General features: G+C 45.2%; 1 protein-coding gene across 3 annotated transcripts in view; it reads right to left on the bottom strand.

Moving 5' to 3' along the window:
- Window positions 1–20038, bottom strand: part of CYFIP2 (cytoplasmic FMR1 interacting protein 2) — a 131683-nt gene extending 111645 nt beyond the window's left edge. For 2 of the 3 annotated variants that reach the window (XM_060296541.1, XM_060296543.1), the window contains exons 1-3: window positions 19909–20038; window positions 2460–2599; window positions 603–692 (exon numbers count right to left, since the gene is read on the bottom strand). In XM_060296541.1, coding sequence (XP_060152524.1) covers window positions 603–692; window positions 2460–2576 — 207 coding nt within the window. In that variant the 5' untranslated portion in view covers window positions 2577–2599; window positions 19909–20038. Of the gene's footprint in view, window positions 1–602; window positions 693–2459; window positions 2600–19489; window positions 19511–19908 lie in introns of those variants that run through there. The other variant, XM_060296542.1, reaches the window with a different exon arrangement.
- Between the last annotated feature and the right edge of the window lie 2088 nt (window positions 20039–22126).

Raw genomic sequence — 22126 nt, 5'->3', positions numbered from 1 at the left:
ACAGGCTTTAGGCTATCGCTGATATAGTGAGAAAGGTCCACTGAGCCACAGGCAGAACCAGTGAATGAGAAATTTGGAATTCTTTAAATGTCAGCGATGCATGAGGATGAAATCAATGAAAGCCCAAGAAGGAAGCGTACCCTCACAGATGGGTCAGACCAAGACCCATCAAACAACGGGTCCCCCTTTGTGAATGATTTAGGCCACCAGTAATGTGTTACTCCAAACCTTTTTTGAGAAACTTTGTGCTTTGGTCAAGGGCCAAAATTCCACACAGCCAGTAATCTATCTATAAAGCATAAAAAAAGGCAGGATCTAATCAACTGTTAACCCCCAAAGCTAGAGAAGCTCAGGGAAGTGAACAGTGGGAATAGAGTTCCGCCCCAAAGGTGAGCAGGATCTGCAAGGCTGGAAGATAGGAACAGTGTGCCTCCAGGCGCTGAGAGGGGATGGGTGGGGCATGAGGATGGGCTTGAGGAGACGGATCTGAGGCAGAGTGTTCTTGGAACAGCTGAGCACATGCCCCTGGCCAGAGAAGCTGCCCACAGCCCCGCCCCCACCAGCAGGGGGCACGTCTGTCCCTGAAGGTCACAGAGACTTACCATGCTGGAGTGGACTGTAGCCTGCTCAATGTACCTTGCAATGCCTGTGACAAACGCATTCCTGTCCTCGAAGTTTGTGTCAAAGTTAGCCTGCAGGAATTAGAGAACAGGAATACTTGGTGGTTGGAAAACAGGTTCAAGGTGGCTGGGTGTCCAGGGAGTAAACTGCTGCCAACAAATGCCCGAGTTCCCTGTGGAAATCTATCCCCACATCACCCTCTCATCTTCCGCCAAGAAATCCCACCCTGAATCCCACTGGGCAGGAGCTGGCTACAGCCAGGGCCTGCATCTGCTTCCCATGGGTCATCAGGTTTACCCAGGGAGCCTCGGAAGTAAAGGCTTAAACCAGACAAGCCTAAATAGCTCTTAAAAGTGAAGACGTGTTTTTTTTCTTTTTCTTTTTTTAGAAAGAAGCAGACTCACAGATATAGAGGAAAAACTAGCGGTTACCAGTGGTGGGCAAAGGGAGGTACAAACTAGTGGATGTAAAGTAGGCTCAAGGTTGTACTGTACAACACTGGGAATGTAGCCAATATTTTGTAATAACTTTAAAAATTGTGTAAAAAAAATTTTTTGAAAGATGAAGATATTAAAACAGAAGGTGAAGAGGTACACTGCTTTGATCCAGCAGTTGCAAAAATACTTGCCTGAGGTGCAGATGCATCTGTACAAGAATAATAACCGCAGTATTTTCTTTTAATAAAAATACTGGAAGCCATCCAAATATCCATTAACAGCAAAAAGCTAAATAAATAATAGTATATCCATACAATGGGCTCATCTTATAAGTACTATGTGGTGGTTAAATACAGTGTGGTAGCATAGCAGTATTGTCAGGAAAAATACCCATAATAAATTTTAAGTTAAAAAAGCCAAATCATAGAGCAACATAATACAGTATCATTCTCTTTTGGTTAAAAAAAAAAAAATTATATATATACGTGGTAAAAAGGTGTGTGGGTATATATATGTGTATATATATAGACACAGTTACAGGGAAATTTTTATTTGTTATAAATACTTTGCTGCATTGCTAATAATAAAAAAGATATTTACATAATTAAAATTTAATCTGGGTTAGAAAATGTGAATAAACCAAGTGGATGAGTTGAACCTTCAGGCATGTGCATAATAAATCTAGCCATTGAATGAAATTTAAAATAGACTATGCGCTTATATTCGGTCTCATTTAGCAGTCCAAGAACTTTCAAAAGGTCAAATACAGCTAAAAAGCTAAAAATTTCCAATTAACTAATTCTTTCATAACATGGTATACTTGCCCAGCACACCCAGACAGGGTCTATTTGCAGGGATGACTACAGCTGCACGGATGCCCTTCCCACCACACCCAGGTGGGATCTCGGTTTTGAGCAATCCGATCACAGTTTGTCACAAGCTTGCCTCTCAGGCAAAAAAAAACAACTGTGACTGGCTTCCCGGAGTCATTATCAGCTGTGGGGAGTTGAAGACCTCTTGTCACATACATGAAGGAAAAGTAATTACCCAGGCAGGCTCTAGGGGTTTCTAAATTGCGATATTTAATTCATGAGGTCAGAGCTGCCAAAACCTTGGTTGGTGCTGCAGCAAGAACAGCCGGGAAGGTATTTGGGGTCAGAACGGATCAACAAGCCTTCCCCGAGGGAAGAGAAACAGCCCTGGTGTACATTTACTAGCTTGTCTATTGCTTACACTCAGCTCCACCAGCGCAGCAGGGACTCCATCAGCTGACGACCTTTCACCTTCTAGATGCAGGCACCCCACTTCCCTCTGCCTTCAGGGCAAACCCTCTCAGGGGATCCCCAGAATTCCTGATCCCACCCCCCACCATCTGGCCCTGGTGCTCTGGGAGGACTTAACCTGGTACATGATGGAGGAAGGCGGGGGTTCGATGCATGGCTGCTGGTCAGGGAGGGGCAGCTCTTCCAGCAGGTCCACGTTGGACAGGGCATCTTCCAGGGTGACGTGGGTGGTCATGGCGGCAGTTTCTGTTGTCCGCACTGGGGGGGATGGAAGAGAAGGAAACGGAGAGTTTCAGGGGCCTTCAAACACTTCTCCCAAGCTCACCCTGTCCAGGCTCCTTCCAGAGAACCCGGGGAGTTAAGAAACACACACCGAGACCGCTTCCACTTGCTACTTCTTCCCATGGTGCCCTCAACCCGTGCCTGACATCTGAGGATCTCTGTACAGTTTACGAAGTACTTTTTTATGTCTACTGCCTTGACTGAGCCTCACCACAACCTTCTGATGGCAGGTGGTCTCATATCCACATAACTGATGGAAAAACAAGGCTCAGAGAAGTTATGTTGACACTCATACAACCACAGTGACCAGGAGCAAAGGACCTCAAATTATGCTTGACGCTAGAACACGGGCCAAAGTCAGCCTCCAGTTTTTGTTATTCAAGAAGATATTTATCAGTTCCACTCTTAAATTATTGCATAACACAAACATCCATGATTGAGAGAGCCAAAGATTATCAGCTTGAAACCAGAGTGTGAAATTAAGCTGGGAGTCAAAGAATTCAGACTCCAGCAAATTTAACCTTATTTGCAAAAACATTAGAGTCACTGTCTTCCTTGGCCTGGACATATGGTATGTTTTGTGAGCCACACCAAACAAATCAGCCCAAAATGGACATTTTTGTGTCTCAGGCCCTGGCAGACTACAGCGGGTGTGATGAGAACTTTGCCAGGCAGTGAAGCTGAAGAGGTTCTAAACAGCACCTACCTAACAGGAGCTAACTGCTATTTTAAGAACTCAGCACTCAGCAAACAGAATACTCATTTTTTAAGGCATACGTGAAACATTAATTAAAAATCATGATTTAGAGCATAAAACAAGTTCTCACAAGTTCCCCTAAATATGACCTTCTAGAAGTCACATTCACTGACTACAGTGCAATAAACTTAGAAATCAATAATGTAAATTATAGCAAAGAAAAAACTCCGTATCTATGAAAATTTGTAAAAAACATACTGCTAGGTTATTCATAGCTGAAGAGGAATTCAAATAGAAATTGTAAAATATTTAGAACTGAATGCATTTCATAGGAAATAAGAAAGCAGAATTAAATGAACTGAATTTTCCACTCAAAAACCTAAAAAAGGATAAAAATCAACCCCCAAAAATGAGAATGCAGGGATTACTAATTACAAAAACAGAAATAAATGAAGCAAAAAACAGCAAAACAAAACAAACAGTAGACTAGGTGAACAAAAATCTGAAAACTGAGTTTTAAAAAAAGGTTAATAACATAATAATAAGGAGTGCAGCAACTTCTAACCCTTCAGCATATTCGAATGAGGAAACACGGAGAAGGCTGCCTGTGCTCTGGAGAGCGCCCTCCCTCCCTCCCCATCCCTAATCCCAGGGAAGCCTGAGACCTGCTTCAGGGCTGGAGTCTCAGAGTGTCAGAGAATTTGCCTCACTCATTAGGAAATGTGTCAGAGGCCACGGCAGAAAAGGACCAGCGACGGCAGAGCTGGGCCCAGGCTGTGAAGGGCTGACACAGTTGCAGAGTGCACCCCACGCAGGCTGCCCCTGTGTCTCCTTTAGGCCCGGCTGGGAGGGCAGATGGGGCTGAGCTGCTGACTACCGCTTCACACTTCACTGAGTTCTCAACTCACCTCCCTGTCACACGCTATGGCAACAGTGAAGGCCACATCCAATGAGGGCACGGGGGGGGGGGGGGGGGCGGGGGCTCAGAGGTGACTGCCTCCTCTGCCCTCTGCAGGTGCCTGGCCTCACGGAGGTGGTTTCAGGCCCTCTCCACACCTATGCTGCTTCCTCTGCTCTCTTCTCTGCCCTGAATTCTAAGTGTGGCATTCAGTTCTACAGCAAAACCATTTGCCAATCCACAGAAAAGATTGTCTTCTTTAGTACATTAATGTTAAGTCCATTTTGCAGGAAGGGTTAATGACTGTCCAGGGCATAATGATCTGTAAGCTCCAAAGCCCTAATAATTCTCTTCGTTAATTCAAATAATAATAAACCTAACATTTTAAAGCCATTACTCTGTGTCACTCTGCCAAGCACTCAGCTATTTTAATCTTGCATCAACCTTATAAAGGTAAGTACTATGATTATTCCCATTTTACAGATGAGCAAACAGAAGCTCAGAATTTAGGTCACTTTACAAGGTCAAGGGCTGGCAAGTGCTGGAGCTGGGCTTGGAACCTAGGTTTGAAAGGCCTGGAGGAGGGAGGGAGACGCAAGAGGGAAGAGATATGGGAACGTGTGTATGTGTATATCTGATTCACTTTGTTATAGAGCAGAAACTAACACACCATTGTAAAGCAATTATACTCCAATAAAGATGTTAAAAATAAATAAATAAAATTAAAAAAAAAAAAAGGCCTAGAAGCGACTCTTTATCTATGACTACCAGGGCTGTGTCAAAGGGACCCAAGGGCCAAATTGAGGCAGCCTCCATTGGCCAAAGATGGGGTGATCTGAGCACCAGTTAGCACAACTCAAGGGACTTGAAACAATATCAAATATATGTGAATCCATGAGATCGTAAAGACACTTAACAAAAACTTGGTTTTATGCCTTTGTTACTGCTGGAGGATGCCTGTGAACCAACTTTTACGTTGAAAATCAATAAATAAAAGGAAAGAAGCAAACATTGAACCAGTCTTTCCTATACCAACTGTACAACTGGATAAATGAATTGCAGGAGAGAGAGATGCTTCTCTTTATAAAGGTATTTCTTTTTTTCCCCCAGAAATATTCACAGAATTAAAATATCCCTAGCTTCCAACCCCTAGTGAACAAATGGATGTAGGCACTGATCACCAACTGCTGCTAACATCACTACATGAGGGACAACCAGATATTATGTGCCTCCTGATGGAAAAACACACCATCACCTTACAAAGAGTGCTGAACTCAAAACAAAATATCTGAATCTAATCAAGCCTTTGATACAATCTGACAGGAAATATAGAGGACAGAACATGTTAAAACATACCACGGTGAGGTACTCAGTAAAATACAATCTATGGGAAAGTCTGCTGGACAAATGGCTGAGTATCTTTAACAAATAAAGTGCAAGGGAAAAAAAAAAGAGATGGAGGGGGAAGTTATAGATGATAAGAGACTTAGACTATCACATGGTTTTACTTCATTTGGATCTTATTTCAAACAAACCACCATAAAGATGAAATTGTAACATATATGAGAAAACAGGAAAATTTCTCTGGCTAGTTACTGACTCAATATTTGACAATATTAAGGAAACTGTTACTATTTTTTAGATGTGACAACAATATTGATGTTATATTTTAAAATAGTCCTTATCTTCGACAAATACCTACTAAAATATGGATAAAAGGATACAGGGGTTTGCTTCCAAATCATATTAGATGGGGGAAGAGTGAGAAATAAATGAGACAAAATCAGCCAAAGTTAATAACTGTTGGGCTTCCCTGGTGGCGCAGTGGTTGAGAGTCCGCCTGCTGATGCAGGGGACACGAGTTCGTGCCCCGGTCCGGGAGGATCCCACGTGCCGCGGAGCGGCTGGGCCCGTGAGCTATGGCCATTGAGCCTGCGCGTCCGGAGCCTGTGATCCGCAACGGGAGAGGCCACAACAGTGAGAGGCCCGCGTACCGCAAAAAAAAAAAAAAATCAATCCTGTGTGATGCTTACACACAGAGATTTATGATAATTTTTTATCCAATTTTATGTTACTTTTATCTTTGGCCATGCCACGCAGCATGTGGGATCTTAGTTCCCTGACCAGGGCTTGAACCTGGGCCCCCTGCAATGGAAGCTCGGAGTCTTAACCACTGAACCTCCAGGGAAGTCCCTCCAATTTTAAATATGTCAGAAATGTTCCATAAAAACTCCCAGCTCAATGTATACAATCCCAGTTCTAATCTGTCTTCCCTTCCTTCATCTTCCCTGACTCCTACTTATGATCTTTACCTTCTCCTTCCTCCTATAACCTGGGTTTCTTCTAAGCTTCTCAGATTCTAAAATACTCATTTACCAGAATAACCCTTAAGATTTTCCCCTTTAACACAATAATACTCCCGTCCTTCCCTTGATCAGAATCAATAAGCGAACGACCTACAGAGCCAATAAATTAGAAGTCTTTATTTCCATTACAAATACAGCTTCTCTAATGGATTTCTCTGTTTCTTTGTAGATCATTCACTGCCTAAGGGAGAAGGAAATCAGACATTTTTAGCCCAAGTGCTAGAAGTCACTGCCAACTCCACATCAGTCAGAAAGAAAAAACATTCCGGAAATTTTATCAGAGGTATACATGAAAAGAAGTACTTCTTTTCCAGCGCAAATGTCCTGCCTGTTATGCAATCTTCCAAAGGAGGAGAATTCTTAATATTGAGTCTACCACCACGTGGTCATTTTGTCACTTTGCAAGAGAAATTAATAAAATATTAAAAAAACTAACACTGTTCTGGGAGCACAATTTACCAGACACAGCTGCAACCTGCAATGTGGGGCATTCATGGCAGATTTAAATTCAGCATCTTCATAACAAACGGAAACTCAGGGGCCTGGTTTCACCGAGTAGTAATAACACCGGGCTATCGGGCAATCTGCTTCTGAGAAGGTCCTGTAGGCCCCGTGCCCGACCCTCTCCACCCCTCCACCCCTCCACCCCTCCACGCCCCCACTGAGATGACTGACAGATCCTGAACAAGAAGCAAGGGGCCTCACAGACGCAGGATGGGCACTAAGAGAGCCTGGCTTTGGGAATGCAGGTTGCTATTCTCTAAGCAAAAGATCTGCATTGTTATTTTCTGACTGACTTTCTGGAAGAAAAACGAAAAAAGTCAGAAGGTTTAATGACATGGAAAACTAGGCTAAGTATGGTGGGTAAGCTCGAGTTCTGTGTTCATATCCACCATCTGTTACTTCCTAGCTGCATAACCATAAGTATGTTCCTTAACCTCTCTGAGCCTCCGTTTCCTTATCTGTAAAAGGGCGATGATTAATAATAGTCCCTGCCCTCAGTGATTTATTATGAGGATTATATAACATTACAGCACGTGAAATGCTCAGCCCAACAGCAGGCACACAGCAAGCACTCGGGAAATATTAGCTAGTCGGATGGCCTCTTTTTAAGAGAGCGAATGGATGAATTAAACATTGCAACAACTCTCCTACACAAAAGCAAGGCATCAGAAATATTACACTAATTCTTAACTCTACAGATCTTTCATTTTGATTTCCTCAATCATAACACCCTTGCAGGTTCGAGGGGACAGGTGTTATGTTTGCTGTTTTTCTAGGGAGGACACACTGTTGCTAAGAAATGAAAACGTTCATTCACGGTCACATGGTCACTACTAGTGACTGAGTTAGGGCAGAAATGGGATATCTCGACTCCCAATTCTAAGCCCTTTCTTCTAGACTGCACCACTTTTGTACCTTTTTGAAAGGTACCAAGCACTTTACTTTCTTTTTTTTTCCAACTTGGCTGCCTTTTCCTTCCTCTGAAGAGTAAGACTCTGTCAAGCCTAAAGATTAGGTAACTGTCACCTTTGGGTTTCATGAGAGCCCAAGAAATATTCTCCTTGTCTGTAAATCTCTCCAGCTAGAAAGCAACTAAAACAAATAAATAAAAATAAAGTTTAAAAAAATAAATGCATATGTATATTTATATCTGCAAATAAAAAATATATAAGTAAATAAATATATAAAAATAAATATATAAAAATAAATATAAGGGAGGCTTAGACTGTCCCCCTCAAAAAAAACATTTGGAGCAGCATTTGACTGAGCAAGGAAAAAATTCCAAAGTACTGCTACTTCTTCTTCCCATACCAGGGCAAATGCTGCTCATTGATAACGTCTCTATTTCTCAATGAGTCCACGGGTAGCCTCAGAATCCTTCTTGTGAAATACAAAACTGCAAGTGGCCACTAGCACTCAATCTGAGTTTGCCCACGAAATAAAATATATGTTGCCCCCGAACCAGAGCAGAACGACGTGTGCATGTGCAAGCTCCCTGAAGCCAGAGACCATTTCTTACCCATCACTGAAAACCCTGGAGACCTTAGTAGGGTGCCAAGGAAAGATGAGGCACCGGGGAAGTACTGGATGGATGAAAGAATGCATGAACATACCTGAATTCCCCGACAACACGGGAGGAAAGAGATGACTTAGCATGTCCTCATTTCTAGTTTCCATTCCTTCTCCTTCATTATTAATAACATAATTTAAATCAATACAGAATATGCAGTCACATCCATAAACTGCCTGTACAATTATTTACTTAGTATTTTTTCTAAATAGACTTTTTGTTTCCACTTTATAAATATATTTTAGAAGAAAGCTTTATATCATAATCACTAATAGAGAAGCAGAGGGAAACTACAAAAAATAAAAAACAATGAAAACAAACACAGGTCTGAGTGTCATGTGAAAATCATCTCACGTCCACCATTGATATGCTCACTAGAGGTGGTTTAGTGTGGTAGTGAACTAGAGTCCTGACTCTGCCGCTACCTGGCTGTGTGACCTTGGGAAGACAGCATAATGTTTCTGAGCCTCACGTGCTTCATTTTGATATGAAGAATAATAATAGTTCCTACCTCATATGCTTTGAAAACTGAGTTATCCCATGTAAAAACAGTAGTTGGTAGGTAGAAAGTGCATCATAAATGTTAGTCCCCCCAACAAAATCTAAATCCAGCAACACATAAAAGGATTATACACCAAGACCGAGTGAAATTCACCCTGGAATGTAAGACTGGTTTAACATTAACATCCAAAAATCAATGAACGTGATAAGCCATATCAATGCAATAAACGACAAATCCCACAGGATCATCTCAACACATACAGAAAAAGCATTTTACAAAACTCACACTCCTTCATAATAAAAGCACTCAACCAACTAGGAACAGAAGGTAACTTTCTCAACCTGATAAAGGGCAGCTACAAAAACAGCTACAGCCAACATCAGACTTAATGATGAAAGATTAAATGCTTTCCCCCAGGATTAGGAAGAAGACGAAGAGCTCCACTCTCTCCATTTCTATTCAACATTGTGCTGGAGGCTCTAGCCAGGATATCAGAATTAGGAAAGGCAATGAAATAAATGATGTCCACATTAGAAAGGAAGAAGTAAAATTATCTCTATTTGAAGATGATATGACCTTGTATGTAGAAAATCCAAAAATATCCACTAGAAAACTATTAGAATGAATAAACATGTCCAGCAAAGTTGCAGGATATAAGAATATAAGGAAAATCAATTCTATCTCTATTTATTAGCAATGCTCAATATAAAAATGAAATTAGGAAAGCAACTCTATATACCATAGCATCAAAAATAATACAATACTTAGGAATAAATATAGCAAAAAGAATTGTAAAATGTATACCCTGAAAACTGTAGAAGACTGTTGAAAAAATGAAAAACAACCCAAATAAATGAAAAGATATCCCATTTTCATAGATTGGACTTACACTGTTAAAATGGCAATGCTTCCCAAACTGATATAAATCCAACGTAATCCCTATTCAAATCCCAGCTGGCTTCTGTGCAGAAATTGACAAACTGATCCTAAAATTCATATGGAAATTCAAGGGACCCACCTAGAATAGCCAAAACAATCTTGAAAAAGAACAAAATTGGACAATGCACAGTTCTTGTTGTAAAAATTTACTACAAAGCTATAGTAATCAAACAGTGTGGTGCTGGCATAAGGACAGAAATATAGATCAATGGAACAGAATTGAGAATCCAAAGATAACAGTTATGGTCAACTGATTTTTTGACAAGGTTGCCAAGACAATTCAATGGGGAAAAAATACTCTTTTCAACAAATGGTTGTGGGACAGCTGGACATCCACATGCAAAAGAATGAAGTTTAACCTCTACCTCACACCACATAACAAATTAACTCAAAATGGATCAAAGACCTAAATGTAATACCTAAAACTATAAAACTCTTAGGAGAAAAACACAGGAGTAAACACTTGTGACTTTGGAATATGTAATGACACCAAAAGCACAAACAATGAAATAAAAAATAGATAAAACTACACATCATCAAAATTAAATTTAAAACTTTTGTACTTCAAGAGACATCATCAAAAAAGTGAAAAGAGGGAATTCCCTGGAGGTCCAGTGGTTAGGACTTAACCGCTTTCACTGCTGGGGACTAGGTTCGATCCCAGGTTGGGAAGCTAAGATCCCACAAGCTGTGCAGTATGGCCAAAAAAAAAAAAAAAAGTGAAAAGACAATCCACAGAATGGGAGAAAATATTTGGAAATCATATATCTGCTAAACATGGAGAATATATAAAGAACTCTTAAAATCAATAATAAAAAGACAACCCAATTTTAAAAATAGGCAAAGGATCTGAACAGACTTTTCTCCAAAGAAGTTATACAAATGGCCGATAATCACATTAAAAGATGATTATTATTCCTAGTTATTAGGGAAATGCAAATCAAAACCACAATGAGATATTACTTCACATCTATTAAAATGGCTATAAGCAAAAAGACAGGTAAGTACAAGTGGTGAGGGTGTGAAATTGGAACCGCCATTCATTGCTGGTAGGAATGTAAAATAGTACAGCCACTTTGATAAACAGTACGGCAGTTCCTCACGTTTAAAAAAAAATTTTTTTTTAATTTTATTTATTTTTGGCTGCGTTGGGTCTTCGTGGCTGCACTCAGGCTTTCTCTAGTTGCAGTGAGTGGGGGCTACTCTTCGTTGCAGTGCACGGGCTTCTCATTGCAGTAGCTTCTCTTGTTGCGGAGCACGGGCTCTAGGCACATGGGCTTCAGTAGGTCTGGCACACAGGCTCAGTAGTTGTGGCTCGCAGGCTCTAGAGCACAGGCTCAGTAGTTACGGCGCATGGGCTTAGTTGCTCTGCGGCATGTGGGATCTTCCTGGACCAGGGATCGAACCTGTGTCCCCGGCACTGGCAAGCTGATTCCTAACCACTGTGCCACCAGGGAAGTCCCTCCTCACCTTTTTTTTTTTGTTTTTTTTTTTGCGGTACGCGGGCCTCTCACTGTTGTGGCCTCTCCCGTTGCAGAGCACAGGCTCTGGACGCGCAGGCTCAGAGGCCATGGCTCACGGGCCCAGCTGCTCCGCGGCATGTGGGATCTTCCCGGACCAGGGCACGAACCCATGTCCCCTGCATCGGCAGGCGGACTCTCAACCACTGCGCCACCAGGGAAGCCCCCTCCTCACGTTTTTAAACACAGAGTTACCATAAGACCCAGCAATTCCACTCCTAGGTATATTCCTAAGAAAACTAAAAATATATATTCACAAAAAAACTTGTACATGAATGCTCATAGTAGCATTATTTGTAATAGACAAAAAGGGGAAACAACTCAAATATCCATCAACGGATGAACAGATGAATAAAATATGGTATATCCATACCATGGACTATGACTCAGCCACAAAAAGGAATGAATTATGGATACATGCTACAATGTAGATGAACTCTGGAAACAATAAATTATATTAAGTGAAAGAAGCATAACATACCTTTTAAAGGAAATGCCCCAAATCGGCAAATCTATAGAGATATAAGGTTGATTAGTAATTGCCTAGCCTCAGGGTAGAGATTGAGGGAAATAGGTGGTGTTGCTAAAGGGTATGAGGTTTCTTTCTGAGGCGATGAAAATGTGATGGAAATTAACCATGATGATGGTTGCACAACTCTGAATATACTGGAAGTCACTGAGCTGTATGCTTTAAATGGGTGAATTGTACAATATGTGAACTATACCTCAATAAAGCTTTTACCAAAAAATGTTAGTATTTGTATGACCACTTTTGGGGAACTTTGCGTATATGTAACATAAGCGGGAGTGGGGCAAAGAGAGCTGGAGCTGGGGCAGGAGCTTGGGGAGTCTGGGGAGTATGATGCTGCCCCTACATGCAGAGACTGTGCTGAATGAAAATGAACAGGGAAGAGAAAGCAAGAGACGCAGCCGCACTACCCCAGGGAGCAGCCCCTAGACCAGGGTGAGCGAACCACCATGAGGCAGGGCCTGAAGCAGGCCCATCCCCGGCCTGTTTCTGTGGCACTGCCACCTGCCAGCGCCTGGGGTTGCCCCGCCCAGGAGGAGAGACTCCTCAGACATACAAATCTCTGAGGTGGGCTGATGGGCTTTGAGGTTTAGAATGAGGACAAGATGGGTCTCTAGCCTCCTGCCTGAGCTCTCTTTTTACTATAAGGACACTGAGGTCGAGACACGAGAGGACTTGGGCAGGGTCCCTTGGCTAGTTCGGGGCTGAGCTGGGCTAACACTGCAACTTCCTGGGAAGACAAGGGGACCTGACACAACTGATATGACAGTGCCGCAAAAGAAAAAGAGGAATATTAGAAAGAAGGAAGGGAGGGAGGGAAGGAGGGAGGAAGAATTCTGCAGTAAAACAAAAATCCATGTAAGAAAGGAAATACTACAATCGAAGGACATTACTTGGTTCTCTCGTGGTCATCACTTACACGTCTCAATAAGGTAGATGTTTTAAACATGATTTGGGTTAAAACAGAGCTCTTACTATATTGGGAGATGAGGGCAGAGGAGAGAGGGGGATGGTGTCAGAAGGCGAAATCTTCATCCATCACAGCAGGAAGTGAACAGATGACACACAGAATAGATAAATCAAGAAGTAGCAGCATAAGCATATCATTTAGAGATCTGGAGGCAACTACTGGAAGAAATGGTGAGTTAAAAGCAGCAGCCTCTGGGGGAGGTGGGCACTGGATGCTTGTTTTTCACGGTGAGTCTTTCAATACTATTTGATTCTTTGAAGCATGTGCGGGTATTGCTTTGATCAAGAATTTAAAATTTACTTTAAAAGACAACAACTCAAGGCTTCCTTGCTGGCAGTCAGACAGCTGGCCAGTCCACTGCTCTGTCTCAGGCAGCCTTTGCTATGTAAGTCCCTCCCTGTGGGGCTCCTAGGCCCAGAGGCCCCGTCACTTGCAGCTTCTCTCCACACAGGGGGCCTGAGGTCACAGCAGAGAAGTCCAAGTCAGCCTCGACTTGGGTCTCTGGAGAAGGCCTACCCTCCTGTTTGTTTACAGCAAAGAAGAAGATCCTGGCGGGGCTAAAGGGCTTGCCACTCCATTCGCCGTTTCACTCAGCTGCTTCCTGTGTTGCCAGGGTCGAGGAGGCCTTTGCGTTGACGACCCAACCCAGCAGATCCCACCCTCTTGGGAGGGGAGGTCATGCCACAGAAGGCAGCTTGCTGATTTGCTCCCGCTGGGGCCTGTGACAGGGCACCACAGGAGGGGCAGCAACGTGACTTGTATCTGGGGAGAGAAGCTGCCTTTCAGAGGCACCTGCTAAAACTCAGAAAGGGAAGCCATTCCATCTGCTGTGGAAACAAAGAGCAAGACTTCAGTTCGACCACCAGCTCGGGGCATGCAAACCTCAGCTTCATGGATGTGAAGTTGCAACTCGAATGTGGCTCAGCCTGCAGACTGACATAGACCCTCAAACCACACTTTCCCTCACTCTAAAAGGGCAATTTCTCTGTCTGTAAAATATGAAGGCTGGTCTAGTAGTGCTTCTCAACCGTGACGGCAAAACCTCTGTTGCGAAGGTTATTGCGGCAACTTGTCCCAGTAACAGTTTGACTAGTGAGGTTTGCAAACAAGGTGCTTTTTATTATGTGTGAGGGGGGGTTCAAAGTCCTCCCATGGTATCATTGTTTGCATGTTCATCTCTTTTCTTGAGTGGGAGAAAATGGGGTAGAGCTGGGGAGGGGAATGGCTGCTGGGTGTGATGTACTGAGTATGTAGACACTGTCCATCAAATGTACTTAGGAAAAAACAAAAGCAAACCCAAAAACAACTAGTTAGGAATCACTGAACTTGAACCTCTCTCAGAGTCATTCCAACTCAAAAGCAAATGACTGTGACTATAAATGGGACACTCCATCCAAAGGACGTCCTTCAAGACTATGCTTCCCAACACGACATGTCCACTGTGGCAAGAGTACTTACGGTGCCATAAACCTGCCCATGGACATTCTTGCCTTGTGCCTTTGCTCAAACTCTCTCTGCTCCCTAGTGGACTGTCCTCTCCCCTTCTCATGTCCTACCTTTGACCACTGTCAAGGCCCAAGTCAAGACAGGCCCCCTCCATGAAGGTCTGACCAGCCAAACTCCACCACAACCTTCATTTCTTGGATTCCCATAGCACTCACAGTCTGGAGTCCATAATTTCCTATTGCATTATAAACTGCTTTATATTTTACTAATTCTTTGCACCACCAAAAATGACAAGGATAACTGTCATCTTTTGTGGGGGTCTGACCCATAGCAACTAGCACAGAGCTGGGCACATCCTAGGCATTACTTGCTTAATTAACACTTCATGAACTATTTGTTGAATACAAGAGCCAATGGCCAAAATTCATTATCTTCTGATTAAAAAAAAAAAATTTTAAACATCATGGTCCCCTAAGGTACCATATCTAAGTCAGCCTTATTACTGTAAGAATCTGAAGAGATATATTTAGAAAATTCTCCTGTCATACAGTTTCCACCTCAAAAAATAAAAAACAGAACTTCATTTCTCTTTCTCATATGAAGGTATAGCATACTTGGAGGTTGATGGCTGACCCTGAGTTTTGAATTCTTGTCTCACCATTCATACCTTGCCTGAATCGGTCTTAAGCCATCACAATTTAAAAGCACAAATAGAAAGTCATTCTCAGGTATCCCTTCACTTAACACTGAGTTACTGAGTGTCTTCTATGAGGGTCAGCCCTGCAGATTCTCTTTGATCTCAGCTGGGCCTTGAGTAAAGTTAGACAATGCTCTCATTCATCCCCATTTGATTTCTTATTCCACCCACAAAGACAGCTGTTCCAAATCTCCAGACATCTCCCGCACTTTCCTAACCAGTCCACCACCTTTAACTTCTGCAGAGGACCTCATCTCCTGCCTCATTTAGAAGACAGAGACCACACACCACGGACACACTAAACGTCTCTCTGTTCCACGGAGAGATGAACGTCTGAGAACCACTACCCTAAGATGGCCTAATGATAATGGAAACACAAAATCAAAAGACCTATTGATAAGTCATCGTTGGGTCTTTATCGCGCAGCTCTCCGGGTCACGTTTACTTTCCTCTCTGCTTGTACTGTTCCTGAGTTGCTGCAAGTCTATCAAAATGCCACTCAGCCAGAATGATCCCTGCAAGAAATTCTGCCTGAACCCAACCTCTGCCTTCTCAAAACAATTTCTTTCAAGAATTTGTACCCAATTTGTTTTTGCCTCTGTTGCCAGGGTCCAAGAAGTATGGCTTGAATGGTGGTCCTTTGAGGCACATCACACACAGTGCTTAGCATAGTGGCCATGGCTAGGCAGCCAGTACCCAACATCTTTGCATCCTGGGAAGCGTCCCACACGCACTGACCGAATTCTGAAGTGTCTTTGTACAGACAAGACCATCCAGGGTCCTTGACAGAATCTGTGAATCACAAAGTGCCTTTCAGTGTCCCTTTCAGTTGGCTCAGTGGTGCAGAGAGACCACAGATTTGTCTTCTTAAGTTGACACACAGTATATAATTAATAAATTGTTCCTTTAGGAATGGAGGGCAGCCATCCAAAGGAGCCATACATTCAGGAACCTCCTTCTCCCCTGTTTCCAGGGCCTTTTCTTCTCAGCCTGAAGTTTACAAACATTATCTCATCCACAGGCTCCCGTGGCCAACAGGTAGGTAACAAGCTGCGCAGGCTGCTTTCGGTTCCCCAATTTTCAAAGTCAGAGAGGTAGTGGCTGATTTAACGGCACACAGCAAGTCAGGAATAAATCTTGTGTCCAAAGACCACAGTACTGCTTTGTCCGCAGGGGGAAGCAAAGCATGCCTTCAACATTTTTGGTTGGGTTGCAAAATGCTGAATGTACACAGAGGAAGAGGTCCTTCCCGATCTGTGTTGAAATGTGAGAACTACCTCTGGGCTTCCGCTGGGCATATTCCCTCCCCCTTCTCTCTTCCTACTGCAGCTGTACCCACCTTCAGTGTGCTACTCAGGAGCACTTCCCAGCTGAGGCCCTTGCTGACACCACAGCTTACCACGCTTTCTTTGGCTACCTTCTGCAGGTCAACCTGGGGCTGGGTTCCTTGGTCACAGAGACCAACTCCCCTGGGAAAAGCAAAATCCAGGAAGGCTCTGGAGGTAGAAGAGTTGGTAAGAACTTGGGGTTGATGACACCTCCTTCCCCCAACTGGGACTCCTCTTAGCAGGGATCAAACTATCCCTCCTCATCCCCAGCAATGAAGACTTACACCAGCCAACTCGCAGGTGTGCTGTTCTTGGACATGGCCACCAGCAATGAGGTGTCTGCTGAGTGACCAGGGCGGAACCTTCACTGTGGGAGGCCTTCTAAGGTCACTGAATCCTTTAGCAGAGTCAACAATGACAACAATAAAAGATCTGTGTTTTTAGATTGACACACAATATATAATGTGGCATGAGCCATATTCTTAATGATTATGTAATTAATACATTATAATGATAAACATATAAACATAATAGTACTATGTGCTAGACACTCTACAGACCATTTGCGTGCATCCCTTGTTTACCAGAGCATCCAATTAAGTACCAGCTCCTCCCCCACCACTGCGGGCGCACCGTGTCACTGCCCCAGGTGACAGTATGCTCTACCCTCTTGCCCCACCTCCGCTACTAATGCAGGGTCCATCCTCTGGACCCTAGGCTTAGCTTTGCTCCTCAGAACAATAAGACCAAAGGCCTTTTACAAAGGCTCCAATGAGGTGACTGATGCCTGGTTTCATCAACTACAAGTGAATAATTAATACTTGCCAGTAAAGAAATAGACACATTGTTACAGTGGCCACATGGAGGCTATAAAAGGCCATTTTGTGCAGCTCTTGGTGGAACCCTGGGGCCAACAGCGGCCAAAAGAAACCTCTTTGAGAGTGTAGGCTGATCCTCAAACATGGAGACTGCTCGGCACTGTTTTCCAGGAGTGCGGTTCCCAATGTCAATTAGCTTGTTGCCTATTCATCACCTAATTCGGCTTGCTGATCAATGACGGCAGCGGAGGCCCACTGAATGTCTGAGAGGGCGTGATATATCACAGGGGACATGTACTGTTCCCCCGAGACCCTTTTCCAGTTTTTAAATTCTTGCCTACTGCCTTCTCTGGGCCAGCCTCTGATTTGATTGGAGTAAAACTCTCCGATCCTGGTGGATTTTACACCCTACTATTGGCCTAATACCTAAAATGAGTTTTTCCTTTTCCATTACTAGCAGGGACTGAATAAGGCAGGCTTGGGTGCCTGCAGAACCAGTCAGAACTGGCCAGGAAATATAATAAAGAAGCTTAGTGAGCAGAGCGCTAATGCCCCCAGCCAGAGGCTCAGCCTGCAGAGCTAGCCAGAGGGACTGGCTTTGTGAGCAATAACACACTCTCCTTGTGGCCTCGGAGCTGCCCTGGCAGATGGTAGCCAGTGCCAACAAGTAACTCTCTATAGGAAAGTTTCACCTCCTCCAAGTGTACACTGGGCACTCCACAATACCCTCTAGTGACAGTAACCCCTGACCAGTTACACACACACACACACACACACACACACACACACACACACACACACACACACACACACACACACACACACACACACACACACTACTCCTATGGTATTTTTGCCCTTAGGGCTGAAGCTGCCCCTGCAGCCAGCAAACAGAGCTGACAGCTGCTAAATGTTGTCATTTCATCAAGCTGTTCCCCAAAATTGCTACCCAGCTCCCCACTCCCACTTCCAGCTCACTACCTGAAATTCCACCATTAGAGATATCAAATATTATTTACTTAAAGCGTTGTTTCCCATTAAAATGCCTCTAAGCCTCTGTTTCCTTTCTGGTCAGATGACTTCTAAAACACCTCCTGGGTCTAATGGGAAGTTCTTGTGTATTTAGCTCTTGAGGATAAATGTGTTCACTGGCTCCTTTCTTGAAAACAATTTTTGACACAGGAGAATGGGTGGGGGGATGGTGGAGCACAGGACAGTGTATGGAACTGGAGGTGGGCAGTCTCAGGGAGGGTCACAGAGAAGGAAGGTCTGATGGTGGAGAAAACAACCTTCAAGGCCTTCACCATCCTGCCAGGGATGTGAACCTAGATTTTTGCCCTCCAACATCTGTGATCTCATGGTTGCCAGAATGGCTTGCAACAGGGCCTGTGTCCCCCTAAAGGGGACACAGGTAGGGGGTGCCCAGGACCTGGCAAGAAAAGATACTTGTCCCCTTCTTGGCCTGGCTGTAAGAGCCCATCAGCCCTTGGTGAGTCTTTCTGCTGTGCTGGGGAAACTAGGCAAGCAGAGGTCAAATTCCCTGGGCTGGGGAGGGCACCTAGGCAGTCCCAGCGTCCTTCTCTGCCAGGTTCTCAATACAACCATACTCCTCTCGGACCATACTTCCCGCCGCCGTCCCCACTGGCACACGGAGAGCAGGCCTTCTCTTCCTTTTTAGACGGTGTATACCCATGGAGGGGGAGGGCTGCCCTGAAAAGCAGAAGCCTACTACTGACAGGTAGGCATCTTCCCGATTGTTCAGAGCTCATGAAAACCCAACCTTTTCCCCAGGAGTCAGCCCACTCATCTCCTTTCCCCTACCTCCTCCCCCGCCCCCAGAAGCCGGGAGGGAGGGCGAGCTAGGCCGGAAGGTTTCAAAGCAGGTCAGGCGTGCCTCCTCTCTCATTAAAGCCCTCACCCCCAAACGCCGCCTCTTCGCCCCTCGCCCCACCCATCTCACGTTCACTGAAGGGCTCTGTGTGCCCGAGGCGGCTGCCAGGCGGGCCCAGGCGGTTCTTGCTGGCCCTGCGGGAGGCGATGGTGGCCGGAGCGGCAGAGGCGGCGGCCGGCGCTCTGCAGTACCTGAGCGCGGGGAGACCGCCGCCGCCGCCGCCAGGCTCGCGGCCGCTGCAGGTGTCTCCGATGCTCGTGATGAGCGCCGCTTCCTCCCCGGCCGGCGGCTCCGGCCCAGGCCGCGCACCTGCTGCTGCTGCCACAGCCGCCGCGCCCCAGCTCCGCCGTGCGTCGGCGCCTCCCGCAGGGGGTACGCGCCGCGGGGCCCAGGGTGGGCCGGAGGGGGCAGGGAGCTGTTCCGGGCCGGAGGCCCAGCCTCCGGGGGCTTCGAGGGCCCCCAGGCCGCGCCAGCCCAGCCGCCGTGCTGAGCACACCCCCGGGGCTGGGAGAAGAGGTGCCGGCCCCTCGAGCATTCTTACGGCCGCGTCGCCATCCCCAGCAGCATCCCAGTCCCCACGCCGGCCCCAAGGCCTGCCAGCACCGCTTACCTGGGTCTGCGGCAGGTCTAGGGGAGCGGCCCGAGGCTACTGCGGTGGCCCGCGCCGGGGCGCAGGATGCTCTGCCCGGCTCCGCTCCGCTGCGGCCGCGCTGGGCCCCGCCCTCGGCCCCGCCCCTCCACCCGCCGCGGCTCCTCCTCCGCCCCCGGTATCCCGCCCCTTCGCCGTTGCGGCTGTCACACAAAGAGCAGGAAATGGCTGCGGCCAGGGTCTCTGGGCGCGCCCCTCTGCGCGGCCGGCGCATCCCGGACCTGCAACCCGGGCTCCCGCCCCGGGAGAGACAGCCGCGCCGCTTAGGGAGAACTTGTCCCCAGGACCCCTCAGGCCTGGGAACCACACCTGCAGCAGTAGGAGGACTGAAGATTTGGGCTCCTTTCGGACCTCATTGATCTCACATTATTTCCAAGTGCTCATTTATCTCCCTAATATTTATCGAGCACCTATTTTGTTCCAAGCACCGTGCCAGGAGTTGAGTAGGTACTGGTGTACAAAAGACAGGCCCCGGCACTTTTGGAGCTTATCATCTATTAGGAGAGATGGAGAATAAATGTACCTAGCAAATGTCCAGTTCCAACTGAGAGACGTTCTGTGAAGAAGAAGAACAGGGTGAAGTGATAGAAAATAAACCTGAGGGTTGGGGAGACGGGGCTTCCACCAATGGAGTCTGATCCCAAATGCTGTTCCTCTGTTCAAAATTACCTTCTCACCCTCCGTTTCACTTCCCTGGGGCCAAATCTCTGAAGCTGCCCTCTTTGAAGCAGGGATCTCCCTCAGCTTCATTCAGGAAGAATTAATTGCCTCATGGACAAAAAGGCAAATACATGGTGACAGGAAGTATTTACCGGCAAAGCCCGGGAAAGAACTGAGAGGACAGGCACCTTTCTCCTCAAGACTTATCTGCTCTAAGTCTCCAAAGAAACGGTTCTCATGGAGATGCAGCCTGGTGAGCCCTCAAACCAGGTGAAAGTCAGGCAGCACCGAATTCCAACCTTGGGACCCCTGAGCAAGTCATTTCACCACTCTGTTCCTGAGGTGCCACCTTATCTACAATGTGGGGAATAAGAGTTGCCTTTCCTACTTCACAAGGTAAATAATTTGAAAGCATTTGAGACTTTTTAAAGTTAAGGGGTAAAAGTCTTGCTACAGGAGAACCTTTCTGAAATATTTCCAAAGGGCGCACAAATTTCTAGTTAATCACTCAGCTCTTCCCATCAGGGGCTATTTATAGAGGAGCCACATTACTCAACACTCAGCAAAGAACTTGTGGAAGTCTTTGCCCTCCCTGATCTCACATCATTTCCCTAGCACTCAGGATTCATGATCCTTTGTGGTTTGATGTTACCTCACTCATACTAATTTAAATTGCTATTTCAGAAAGGATGACATATATATATATATATATATATATATACATTCTGTCCCTGGTGCCATGTGAGAAAGCTGTGGGTGTGTTTGTGGAGGATGGCTTTAAAAACAGAAGTGAGGTTTCTTTCTTTTTTTTAATTTTTAATTTTGTGCTGTGATCCTTGGGATTTTGGGTGTCAGTGATTACAAATATCTAACAATGAGAGATTGGATTTTCATTCTATACGGCGTATTATTTTAGATGCTGTAGATTTCTGGAAGACATATTTCTCCCTGTGGTTCCTTCCTTGTCTTTTCACCTTGCAGGAACACGTTGCTTAAAAACAAAAAAGACAATTATGTATATGTTTGGTTAGATCTTGGGCAAAAATAATTCCCTGGCCCCTGAATTCTATTTGCTTGTAAGGGGAAGCGATATGGTTTTGTTGAAACCACTGTTTTGGAAATCCAGAGGCTTGCCTTTTGGTCCTGGTTTTGCAACTAAGTGATCTTAGATAAGTCACTTGACCTATGTTTCCCCATGTGTAGAGTGAAGTAGGTCGGATATACTCCAAGGTCCCCCTGCATGTGGAATACTGCATGAGTTAAAACAAAGGACATGCCCCTGCCATGCTTAAAGCATTCACTAGTTCCTCACTTCTCACATGATGGAGCCAAACCTCCTTACTGTGGCCTCCATGATCTGGAGTCTACCTGTCCAGTCTCTTCTTCTGTGAACAAGCTTGCTGTGCTTCAGCTAAGAGGAATCTTTTAGTTCCCCAAACTTGCTGTGTTCTCTCTTGCATTTGGCCTTTGCACAAGCTAGGCTTTTTTGCTTGGACTGATCCCTCCTCCTTTCCCTACC

Source organism: Globicephala melas, chromosome 3, assembly GCF_963455315.2.
Source record: "Globicephala melas chromosome 3, mGloMel1.2, whole genome shotgun sequence".
Taxonomy (NCBI): Eukaryota; Metazoa; Chordata; class Mammalia; order Artiodactyla; family Delphinidae; genus Globicephala; species Globicephala melas.
The sequence above is the reverse complement of the archived record's forward strand: the minus strand, read 5'-3'. Positions and strand labels throughout refer to the sequence as shown.